The sequence below is a fragment of the Musa acuminata genome, chromosome BXJ3-11 (assembly GCF_036884655.1).
Source record: "Musa acuminata AAA Group cultivar baxijiao chromosome BXJ3-11, Cavendish_Baxijiao_AAA, whole genome shotgun sequence".
Classification (NCBI taxonomy): Eukaryota; Viridiplantae; Streptophyta; class Magnoliopsida; order Zingiberales; family Musaceae; genus Musa; species Musa acuminata.
Window position 1 is genome coordinate 5,839,593 of NC_088359.1, and position 13,722 is coordinate 5,853,314.

A 13,722-nucleotide genomic window follows, 5' to 3' on the forward strand; every position below is an offset into this window, starting at 1 on the left:
CCTTCTCCTGCATCTTGTGTCTTAGAGAGTTCAGCTATGCTGAGCCCAAAGAAGCTTATCAAGATGGTGAGGAAGTGGCAGAAGGTGGCTGGTTTGGGCAGAACCAGGAGAAGGATCATGACAGGGAAACCTGACGACAGTGCTGCTGCAGTGGCAGAGTCATGCAGTGCTCCTCTGGTTGCGAGCAGAGGTCATGTCTTCGTGTACACGGCCGATGGCAAGCGCTTCATGGTCCCCTTGAAGTACCTAAGCAGCAGTATCCTCAGGGAGCTGTTGAGGATGTCGGAGGAAGAGTTCGGGTTGCCAACCGACGGCCCGATAACATTGGCTTGCGAAGCTGCTTCCATGGACTACATCATTGCCTTGCTCCGAGGGGGAATCACGAGCGACGTGGAGAAAGCCGTGCTTGCCTCCATCGCCGGTCGTCGGTGCACGGTCTCTGCGGTTCCACGGGAACCCCATCAACACTTGATCCTCTACGGCTTCTGAGGCAGATCTTACTTTGTTAATCGTACTTTATCAAGTCGAGCTGAACTGAGTAAAATCAATGTATATAATCTTGATTTGTTAATAAAAAGATCTTTTTTTTTAGAAAAGATAAGTAATGAAGAAGAATTGATATTGAGATTAATATGTTTTTTATGATTCTTAAAGTTTATGTTTTAGAAGGAAGCATAGTATCAGAATAAGTTCTCCTGAGTAAAGAAATCCTTAAAAATACTTTGGGTGTTTTTAAGTTTTTCTCTAAGGTGTTATGTTTGTAGTTGAGATTGTTTAAGGCGTTGGACACTCATAATAAAAATAAAAATAAACGAGATCATAAGTAATCCAAAATAATTATTTTTTTTAAGCATAAGCCTCTCAAAAATAGTTTAAGCGATCATAGACAAAGGGGATTCCGAGGATAAGTGTAGACTTAATGTTCACCTAACACGAACAAAAAATAAATACACTAAAGATATTACAACATCTCTCATATTATTTGCCTTAATACTTCTGTTTTCTAAAAAAATTATTTTGATCATGGAAAGATATAATATAATCTCCATATATAACATCCGTCGTTATGTTGTAGGGCTCGAATGTCAATTCTATTATCTTTATGTTCTTGATAATAATGTTGACTCATTGAGTCTTATCTAGTACTATAACGTATACTTTTTGAATTCATAACTCTTATCTCTATATACGACGAGCGCTTGGAGTGCCGGAAAATGAAGCTCCCGGCTATCTTTAGCTTGGGGTCACTGTTGGGCAGCCTCGCGCAACAGTGTGGACCGGCGGCTCGGGAGAAGACGTGCCTCGACGGGCTTTGCTGCAGCCAGTATGGCTATTGCGGGAGCACTTTCGCGTACTTCAATGACTCCGTGTATCAGCGCTGATCGCAGGCAGCGGGAGGGGTGTGCCCCGCCTGGCAGTGCTGCAGCCAACATGGGTATTGTGGAAACACTTCGGACTACTGTGGCACTGCGGCTCCGGTTGCCAGAGCCAGTGCGACGGTGGCTCCGGCAGTGGTGACTCCGACGCGCAGTGCGGATCGCAGGCAGCGGGAGCGGTGTGCCCCGACGGACAGTGCTGCAGCCAGTACGGCTACTGCGGAACTACGTCGGACTACTGCGGTTCCGGCTGCCAGAGCCAATGCCCCAACCCATTCGTCAGATATCGTGATAACTGTACTCTTTCTCTCTCTCTCTCTCTCTCTCTCTCTAAATACTGTGAATCCTCGTGCTCTTGTATAGATAAATAATGATCGATAATCATATTACCCATATGTAATTCCCTTGTTCTTTATCTAGATTTTACCTGAAAACTCTAATGCTCTATCAATTTCAGATGGATCAAAAAGTATCACTAAGAAAATTTTCATGTCATGCAGGTGTCTCACAAAAATCCACAACATGGACACACAGAGTTTGCATCCATCTCAATTTCAGTGATGCTCTGTGGGTGAAACTGCTTGGGTGCATGGAGCAGTCTATGCACGGATCATTGTTCAATTTGCTTTCGTGTAACTCCATCTTTTTCCGTACGCTACGGAGTGTTTGTTTTATTGTAATATGAAGGCTCAGCCATCGTCATCTGGTCTGGCTTTTTCCGATAAGGATTCGACCTAGTTATTCACTATCATCACGTAAGATGTATGGTGAGAAACCATGAAAGTGCATAATTGATCGAGTAAATCATCAAGATATGTTTCATTGAAGTTTATTGATATGTTCTTCCGATTTATACAGTTTAGGAGGAAAGATTTTCCTCAACAGAGCAGCAAGATTTTTTCATATAGTTGGAGAAATCTTAGCTGTTATCATGCCCCTGCAAGATGGTGCTTCTATCAAGGATGTTGATCTTGGATCGATGTAATAAAAATAGTTTATGAGTGAGAGGCCTCGTGAGTGACTCTGTTAGTTGATCGGCCATATATGCATGAGAAACACGTAGTTGATGTCGAACAATTTAATCTCGCATGAAGTGAAAGTCGATGATAATATGTTTCATGCGTGAGTGGAACACTGGATTAGCGCACATGTAAGTATCTCTGACATTATCACAATATATTATAAAAGTAGAGGTGGAGTTGATGTCAAGTTCTTTGAGCAGATTTGTGACCTAATTGAGTTCTGCAGCGGTAGTGGCGATGTCATGATATTCGGCTTTAGTTGTAGATCGTGCGATTATCTTTTGCTTCTTAAAACTCCAATTGATTGATTAGCTCCAAAGAAGATAATATACCCTGACATGGATATTCTATCATTAAAGTTTCATGCCCAATCAGTATCGACGAAGGCATGAAGATAAAGTAGGGAGTTTTACGAAAAAAGAAGCCATCAATGAAGGTTCCGTTAAGATATTGCAAGATCCATTTGATTATAGACCAATACGTAGTAGATAGCCGATGCATGAATTGTGATAATTTATTGACTGCAAATGAGATGTTTGGACGGATAAGAGGTAAGTACTGTAAAGAGCAAAGTACTTGTTGGTATTGAGTAGGGTCCGGAGCAAGGTTTCCATCATATACTTAGAATGATTCACTAGTAGAGAGAGGAGTTATAATCGCTTTTGCATCCTGCATGTTCATCTTTGATAACAAATCCTAAATATTTTTTTTTTTGTGATAGGAAGATTCCTGAAGACGTATATGTTGCTTCTACTCCCAGAAAGTAGCTCAAGATTCTTAGATCTTGGAGGGAGAATCGATCAGTCAAATACTTAAGGAATGTCTTGATCTCTATAGGATTATTACCCTTGAAAATAATATTATCCACATATACCAAAAGATATATTGTATCATCATTTTGTTGACGGAGAAATAACAATGTATCAGACTTGGAGTTGATGAAGCCAGTTGATATAAAAAATGAGCCAAGTTCGATGTACCAGGCTCTTGAAGTTTGATGAAGTCCATAAATAGATTTTTATAGTTTACAAATATACGTTAGATACTGACGATGGATAAATCCAGGGTTTGCTACATGAAGACATCTTCAGTTAGGGTCCCCTATAAAAAGGCATTGTTAACATAGAGTTATTGTAAATGTCATCTTTTTGAGATGACCAAACTTAAGATAAGTCAAATTATTGTAGGTTTAACAATAGGACTAGGTGTCTCTGTGAAGTCAATATCAGGACGTTGGTAAAACCATTTGGCCATTAGATTCGTTTTATACTTACAACGAATCTATCTTGGTTTCATTTAATTCAAAAAACTCATTTATACCCGATAATATTTTGTGTGGGATGAAAGGGTACAAGGGTCAATGGAGAGTTATAGAGGAGGGCATTATATTCTTCAAACATAGCTTTATGCTAGTATGGAGATTTTTCGGCTTGAGTAATTATGGTAGGTTCACTAGTCTCAAGAGAGGATTTTGTGATAACATGTAGGTCAAGAACTTCACGTGATTTGAAAATACCATTTTTGGAGTGTGTTGTCATCGATGTCCAGAGGTTATAGGTTGTGTTACTGGTATGGGTGGTGGAGAGGCACTAACATTGGTCGGGACAAGTTAAGATACTTTAATGTCATTTGGGTCCATAAGAGGGTAAAGATAGTGGTTGTCTTTCCGAAGGTATTATTTCAGTAATAGGGGAAACTTATGAAGAAGGGAGAGAAGAAGCAATAGAGGGAGTGAGGAGCTGCTAAACCGAGGAAACAAGATAGCACGAATCCTGAGGAAAAGGGCTAGATGATGTTGTAGGAGGCTCATTTGACAGGATTGATGGTATACTCCAATGATGTATATTTGTTGGAGTAGCTTGCATAATAGGAGACTCATGGTTTTGAAATAGACTCTACAAAAATAACATGACATGTTATAAAGACTTTTGGAGTTTAGGGTTCATGTTCAAGAGAGTATCCTATGAAAATGCAAGGCTTAGATCTTAATGTTATCTTATGTGAGGCATAGGGACATAGCCATGGATAACATAAATAGCCAAATACTTTGAGTATTTGAATGTTCGAGGATTTATAAAATATTTTTTCAAATGGCGATTGGTATTAGAGGATTGGAGTGACGATATGATTAATGAGATAGACGATAGTTTAAAACACTACGGACTAAAATGTTGGTGCCATGGAGGCTTGATGTAGAAGTCTAAGACCAGTTTCAGCTATATGTCAATATTTGCATTTAGCAGAGCCAACTAGTTGAGGAGTATATGGGGGTGACTTAAAGTATTGTATACAACAAGCTGAGAGGCAGGATATTATGACTTAATATTCGCCTCCACCATCAAAGTAAACTGTTTTAATCGTAGACTGAAAGAAATTCTTGACCAACTTTCCAAAATCGGTAAAGATTATTGAAACTTCATATTTATGGTGGAGGAGATATAACCATATATACTTGGTGAAATAGTCTACGAAAATAACATAAAATCTGAACTTATAAAAGGAAGTGATTGGGGCAGGGCCCCACATATCAGTATAAATAATTTCAAATAGTTTAGAGTATGATATAAGGATTTTCTAAAGGTGAGTCTATGACTTTTATTATCAAAACAAGCATCACAATAAGTTATAATGCTACTAGTTTTAAGAGAAGGAAGAGACTAATGATAAAGTAATTTTTGTTAGATAGAGGATGAAGGATGACCAAGATGATGATGCTGTAGGAAAATTTAAGGACGATATCATATGCGCAGCAGAAGAACAAAAAAAATCTCAGATTTTCACAAAAAAAGTTTCATTGTCGTAGGAAGATTGATGTGCAAAAATCACAAAATCAAAAACCCCGCATATGTAAAAGATGTATTTTACTTATGGAGATCATATATCTCTAAAATCCTACAGATCTATGAGAGAGGATGAAGGAGGTTAATTGTCCTCCCCTCTAGCAGTGATCCAACGGTAGGGGCTACGAAGATGCTCCTCGAATCACTGTCCAAATCTTTACACACCTCAAATAAGGGTTGTTGGCTAAGGAGGAGAAGGCCTAACCTATGACACTTTGGTTCCCTCCTATTTATAGAGGCCCCTATCAACTTAACCATAATAGATTCAACCCTATCGGATACTAGATATCTATCTAATTACTAGGCATAGTGTTGTCAGACCTATACGGTTTCTACTCAAGTCTCGCTTTAATCAGATTTTCTCGAAAAACTCTTTCTCTTTCAATCTGAATTATCGTGGTCATGGATTTGTTTAAGTAAGAACATATGATATATTCATCTTATGACACCGAGAGCGAATGATCATTTATCAACACTCAATAGCTTTCGTAAGGTTAGTTGACACTTCTGATAACCGGTTGTACTAGATTTGAAACTTACAGACCTATAAATATGGTATCAAAGTGTGGAGTACTCATATAGGATATTCTTGGTATCTCGAGTCTAAGGACCAGATACACCATTGAAATGACAGAATCACTATCTGACAATGAAGTATCATCAATCATCCATCATTCTTTAAGCATATCAATCAATAAACTCATTCTCTAACGAGAACATGCACTGTATCCCTAGTGTTCCCATATGAGCAATTATGAGACCAATCACCTCTATCATATAGATGGGTATACAATACACTAATATGTTTGATTATCTCGATGTCCCTCTCGAGTAACCTATGACCGAAATTATTTAGAGTGTGTGTTTAAAAGTAAATCGGTCTCATTATCGTGATCTCATCATGATCCAATTCTTATTGCACAGATTCATAGACATCACAATATATATATATATATATATATATATATATATATATATATATATATATATATATATATATATATATATAACAAATAATATAAAATAAAAAATATTATTATTATAATAAACAAAAAGAGTATGTACCTTGTTATAAGTGTCATCACTCACGTGATTGATTTACGAGGCACCTACGATCAAATTTAAAATGTTTGAGAAGATAATGGGATTTGTTTCAAAGATGGTTGAAGTTGTCTTTTTACTCCAATTTATGGAATTAATCGATTGCTCAACCTTCGTCATATAATATCTAATATGTACTTATCATACCCTTTGAATATAAGTAAATTTGGGATTTTCTAAGATCCATGAATTTTAGTAAAAGACTTCGTTTAGATGACTACATAATTGAATTATTTATAGGATAGGGGGATATCATAGTGGTCCAACCGATTTTAATTTCATCATTTTCATCTTAAGTGGATGCATGATTGACTAAAGATTTTTTTTAATCTTCAATGATGCAAGACTCCTGAAGTTATAAGTGGTTTTTAACCAATATTACTATATAATTAAAATTATAAGATTTTTCCTAGCTGAACTTTTATTCCCCAAATTATCTCCCATGACCGACAACTAACCAAAATATCAAAGACAATATTCTATCACATAGGAGATTGTCCTCTTGATGTACAATTCTAGGGTAAAAGTCCCTTAGTGACAATTAAAATAAATTATCTTGGGAAACGTTTATCCATGTTTCACAAGGCCCAAACTTATTTATCATCCCTCCATATGCTTGCATCATTCATTCCCTCCATATGCTTGCATCATTCATTCATATTGAGCATTCATCTTATTTGACAAGAGAGCTACTAAATCGATAATAAGATAATATTGATATGTGAAAGATTTAAAAAGACCTAAAAAATAAGGAATAAACTAAATTAGTTGGGTGTTGAGTTAAATTTGGGTGTCCAATAAATATATTGTAGATTAATCATGATTGAGTTGATATTAAGATAATAATGATATGTGAGAGATTAAAAATGAACTAAGGAATTTGATTAATTCTAATCAATCGAGTGTCCAATATAATATAGATTAATTCTAATCAATTTGATTCAGACTCATCATTATCATTATGATTTTAGATTCTTAACATCAATGATATAAATAATTCAAAAAAGAGTGAGAACTGTTTGTGCATTCTTTTTAACGATAATGCATAAACCTTCATCTCTCTCGTAAATCTCAGCAAGTCCATACATATATCCTTGTGCATTTCTCTATGAAAGATTAATCCAAGGAAATCACTAAGAGCTTGATATAACATAATTATACTGTAGAAGCAGAGAAAGGAAACAACCTCTTCAGATTGCTTCCAACAGCTCTTCTCGGTCACCGCATGGTCGAAGCGTATTACAGTAAGGGATGAACTTGGCGGAATAAGCGAATCCCCAGCAACCTTGCCACTTGAGTGCTCCTCCATCCTTTATATTGTAACTGTACATCGAGTCATATGTGGTGAAAACAAGTAGCGTGGTCGTCGTCGACACCTCAATCAGTTTGACGTAGTTCACAAAACACGGGTCTCCCGGAAACCCCATCTGGGCCAAGCTTATCTCATGCATCTTCACCCATTCTACCGCACCGTCGCTTGTCTTCCTCAATAGCCACAGACCGATCACCCCAGAAGATGAGCTGTAATGGATCAGGCACAACGACTTCCCCTCCCACTTGGCTATTCCGAAAATTGCAAAGAAGTCGATGACTGTTTCACTCGGCAGAGGGATGATTTGTGTGCGCTCCTCCCTCACGTCGAAGGTGACGACATATGGGCCAATCCTCGCGTACCACTTCGACTCTGATGATAACCAGAACACGGCGTCGCCGCAGACCACCGGGTCCTCCAAGTCTAGTTGCTGATGCCCCAAGTCGAGCTCCTTATCCATCGTCCACGCCCTAGCAACTGAGTCATAGACCCGACAGTGGTGCGATTTGCTCAATCCCCAGGTTTGTGTGAGGTAGACCAACTTGTAGTCTTTCATCACCCGATCTCCGTCGTTCATGAATCTTACCGCGATACCCCCCGGGGTACACTCACCCGGCGGGGAAGGGAGCCAGCATCGAGTCCCACGGGCCGGGTTGTAGACACATATGCCGGTGGTAGTTGCATCGAACCTTTCATATTTCTGATTCAAGACGAAGACAAGGCCACCAGCTGACCCGAGGATGATAGATCCCATATCGGCTATGAATTCGAGGGTACTACTAGGCACGCCGGCGTAGGGGTCAATGAGGATGATGGACTTCAAGAAGTTATCACTATGGACGATAAAGCCGGAGACGGTCTTATTGTAGCGTGATTGCGAAAGTAGGAAATGAGAATTTGACGAGAGCTGGCGGAAGGTCTTGCAAACAGGGAGGAGCTTGAAGAAGGCCTTCGCCGGAAGGTAGGATATGATCTCTGCGAGCACGTCATCTGGAAGGGGACAACTCCTGTTTCTGAGCTTCTTTAGACCAACAAGGTCAACGCTACAGGTGTTCTTGAGCGTGTCAACCATTATAATGATGGAAGACTTGAAGGACTACGACTCTTCGTTATATGTGGAAGAGTAATATAGAGGGAGATATGATTAGGAATTTTAGAGTGAGAAGGAATCCTTAATTTCAATTGAAAAAAAAGGGTTCAAGGACTAACTAGTTTACATAAAAGGCAATTTTTCTAAAAAGACCTTTGTCTTTGTTTCCTTTTCCGCTTAGTGTCCTAATATTAATTTTTTTCCTTTGAAACTTCTATTATTCAAAATGATAAAGTGCCTATCTTGCTCTTTTCAAACATATTCAATTGAATAAAATAATTTGATTAAATAGATTAACTAATCCAAAAGTTGGACCATTACAAAAAGAAAATATCCAAAAATAAATAATATTAATATATATATATATATATGAATAAAATTACTATAAAAAATTATTTGACTTAAAAACAAAATATTTAAAAATAAAAAATAAAAATCATAATATTGAATTGAAAGTAAAATATAACAAAATAATTGTATATATATATTAAATATATAATAATATATTCTATAATTTTTTTTAATTTTAAATAAAACATCAAAAAGACTTAAATCATCATTTGTTCATATTTTAAGTCTTAAATAGGTATTTTTACTGATTGAAAATGTTGAATTTGTGTCACTCAACGATTGGAATTAGTAAAATACTTATTTTAAAAGTGTTAAAAATATAAAAAAGACCATTCAGATATTTGAAAGCCATTTCCATGGCTTTTTCAAATTTGAAAACTTTTGAAAAAAAGTAAGAGGTGAATTGTGCTATTTTTTTTAAGGGTTAGACTATTTTTTAATAGAACCCTAAGGTAATATAAACTTATTAAAAAATAGTGTAACTCATGTTATCAAAATATTTTTCTCATAATTTTAGGAAACCTATTTTGATCATATTTAAATAGTTTATTTGCTTGTTGAGAAATCTAGGGTAACATTACATGCATAGCGAAAGAACAGAAACAAAAAATCCTAAATTTTTTTAAAAAATAGTCTCTTATCATTGTATGAAGATTGATGCACAAAAGTCACCAAATTGAAAACTATGCATACAAGAAAGATATGTTACATAGAAAAATTGTATATCCTTGAAAGCCTACAAATATGTGAGAGAGGATGAAAGATGTCAAGTGTCATACTCTCTAGTAGTGATCCTCTCGGTAGGGGTTGCGAAGACACTCATCAAATCACTACTTAAATCTTCACATGTCCCAAATAGGGGTTGCTGGCTAAAGAGGAGAATAGAATATGGTAGCTAAAAAGGCTTTATTTATGACCTTTTAGATCCCTCCTATTTATATAGTCTTTTGTTAGCTTAACCCTAATGGATCCTACCCTATTGGGTACTAGATCTTTATCCAACTACTCAAGCATATTAGATTAGTGGATCTCTACCCAATAATCTCTCATTGACATTTATTAGATCTCATCTAAATGATATAATAATTTAGTGGTTTATTGGATATCCAATAAGATAGGGGCTATATCGGATATCTTATATCCAAACCTCTACTCGTCGTAACACCTACCATATGTGTGTGCTAGGCTCAATATCGAGCTGCGTATGAGTCATACCTATCAAAACTCCTTTTAGCTTAGTGAATTATTATCTCGACAATAATTCACTTGACTTATTGACTACGGACGTACTAGGCCACTTACGTTGTAATCCCAAACGATACATGAGAATCTAATCTATTGGGTCTATCTATCCTTAGTTATCATATATTTATAATCCCTCATCTATTTAATATCCCAAAGACTGCATACTGGGCATGGTGTTGTCATGGCCATATAGTTTCTACTCGAGTTTCACTCTAATTAAATTCTCCCGGAGAACTCTTTTTCTTAAAATTCGAATGACCCTAGCTAGGGATTTGCTTGAGCAAAAACACATGAAATATTCCTCTTATAATACCAAGAGTGGATGATTCTCTATCAATTATTGCTACTATAGTCATTCATTGGTGTCTCAAGTCTAAGGATCATATATACCAATATAACAATAGAATCGCTATCTAACAATGACGTATCATCAACCATCAAGCATTCCGTAAGTGGATCAATCACTGAACTCATTTTCCAATGAGCACATACACCGAAGCTCTAGTGTCCCCAAATGAGCAGCTATAAGACTAGCTACCTCTATCATATAGATGGGTATACAGTATCTATCCAGTCATCTTGATATCTCTCTTGTGTTACCTATGATCGGGATTATTTAAGGTCTGTGTTTAAAGGTGAATCAGTCTCACTATTGTGATCTCATCAGAATCTAATTCTCATTGCACTGATTCATGGACATCATAATACATACAATAGATAATATAAAGTGAAAAAAATATCAAATAAATAATAAGTAAAAAATATGCATGTCATGTCATAAACATAAAATAATACACTCATCCAACCCTTATAAGCTAAACTTAGTCTTTGCCCACTTCCAATATGGGACTAATTGGGGTGTCACAAGAGCAGCTTCTACTACGAGTGATGTTTATGACAGTTGATGGTGAGGCAACGGTTGGCAATAGGCGGTAATGATGGCATGAAGTCCACTGTAGATTGCTATTGCTATGGGCAGCCCGACGGTGTGGATGCGATGACATTCGTTAATTATGAAATCTGCTGGTGTAGGAGAACTAAAGGCAGAGGAAGAGTTGGTGTTAGTAGAAGAGGTCCAATACCTCCTACAACTTATGTTGTAGTTAAGGGTGATGAATGTAGAAGAGGCACAATGGAAACAGAGTAGAAGAAGTTGATGCCAAGGCTGATGAGGTAGGTCAGCGATCACTTAGCGAGGATGGCTGCCCCCTAGCAATGCGGTAGTGATCGAGAATCAGCAGCAACGATTATGAAGAAGAGAACGACCCATGATCAATAGATCACAACCATCATAAGAAAAGGTGCAGATTTGCTGGGAAAAGCTTCTCGTCGATGAAGAAGAGGGGCAACCGCTTTTGCAGATCAGACGAGGAGGAGGAGGGAGCATTAGGGTGTGATGGGATAAGATAAGTTGCTTCGTCGCAATACTGGGTAGGGAACCACTACAGCTTCGTTATAGTACCGGATAGCATAGTGTTCAGTGGCAAGATGTGGTAGGATGCGTCCGGTGAGAGTCGGGGAGAATGTCCATGCGAATGTGGCAGTCGATGAGGAAGAAGAACTGATCTTGGCGAAACACAGTGGTGTCACCAACACTCAAGAGGAAGACAAGATAGGCCAACAGCCTGAGCGAGAACCAACAAGGAAGGGATTCGATTTATGAGTAATAATGGCAAATCAGATGAAGTAGGGTGATCGAATCCACACACGGAAAATGTCTCCATCTGCCTTGATTTAGAGGAGGGAGGAAGAGGCTAGTTGGAAGCTGGTGAGCGACTACAACAAAGGATATTGGATGATTGATTGCTAAGGGAAAGGAAGAAACGTGAAAGACCATCGAGAGAAGGGATCCACCAACAGATAAGATGGTGTTTATTGAGAGGAGTGAGAGTCTTGCTCACTGCTCTTCTTATACCATGAAAGAATAAATCATGAAGATATGTTTCATTGAAGTTTATTGATATGTTTCATTGAAGTTTATTATTATTATTATTACTTAAATTTAAATGCAAGCAATGCCTCTAGCTAATCTTGGCATGCATCTCCATTCCTACTGTGCAGTCATCTAAAATAGTATAATTCTTCGAGAGATATAATTCAGTATATAAGCATATAGCTATGAAATAATTATATTCATTCTGGCACAAACTTCAAACATACATGTTCCCTTAAATATAAAATAGGTAAAATTGTCACTCCAGCACAATTATCATTACTTGTTATGGTTCACAAATATTTTTTGAATTTTTAAAAAATATCTTGAGGGGATAAAGAATCCCATTATAGAAATAATTTCTTTGTTACAGAGAGAAACTATAGAAATTATAATTTAATTTATAGATTTTAGTGAGGAGCATACATTTAGTGCTTTGAGTTTTTCCCAAGTGCATCCGACGATCGTTGATAGAATATATAAAAATTTTCTTGAGGATTTTTATAAAAAAGTATATAAAATATTTATTGTGAAAGAGAATATAAAAATATTTATTGAATCTGTATCCATTCGTGGTTCTCAAGTCATCAATCAAATTATTATCGTGGATAATATTTTTTTTCATAGATATACATTAACGATTTTTTAGAAAATATTTATATTTTATATATTTTCCAAAAGGTACATCTCTTTTATTTTTTTTCAGACAGTATGCCTAATTTAAAAGTGCCTAAAATATCTCTCAAAAGTTTTTTGCTCATTTTTTTTACTAATTTTAACTATTATAATGCTTTCATTTGACTTATTTATAGTATTTTTCAATAACGTTTAAGTGATTTATTGAGGTACTGGAAACATTGTAAATGCTATAAAAAAATAGCATTTACAATTTTCGATGTCATATTGTGTGTTTTTTATTATCAATGCTCATATAGATCATTATAATATTATTTTTTAGGTCTATAGTTAATTTGATTAAGATTATGAGTTTATTTATATCATTTATAATGTTTTCAAGTAGGTCTTATAATATTTTTATTATGGTAATCAGAACATTGTAATAAATAAAAACATTGTAACAAATGAAAACAAAATTGAGATGTAATTTATATATTTTTAAAATAAGGGATTATTTAAACAAATAAAATTAGGATATCAATTGTAAAATATCTAAAAAATGGGTATTTTTCAAGAAAATCGCTTATATGCTATACAATTTTATCTTTTTATTTATATTTTTTGGTGTTTGTTACGTCATCAGGTTTCATACGCACCGACGGTTAGGATCCTCTGCAAGGGCAGGGGGGGTCTCGTGGCTAATCCCACACCGTCTCTTCCACTGTGTGGCACACCTTCGCCGTTGGATTTACTTTGGATCAAGATCTGCTCCGTTCTCCATCGATCACAACCGTCCATCCGGCTTTACGCTTCGATGTAAGACCAAAGTCCAAC

The 13,722-nt window shown here is 36.4% G+C and overlaps 1 protein-coding gene across 1 annotated transcript; it reads left to right on the top strand.

Annotated features, from left to right (window-relative positions):
* On the top strand, positions 1-556 carry LOC103970615 (auxin-responsive protein SAUR66-like). Its single transcript, XM_009384456.3, has one exon. The coding sequence runs from the start codon at positions 37-39 to the stop codon at positions 487-489; it is 453 nt and encodes a 150-aa protein (XP_009382731.1). The 5' UTR covers positions 1-36; the 3' UTR covers positions 490-556.
* The last annotated feature ends 13,166 nt before the right edge of the window (positions 557-13,722 follow it).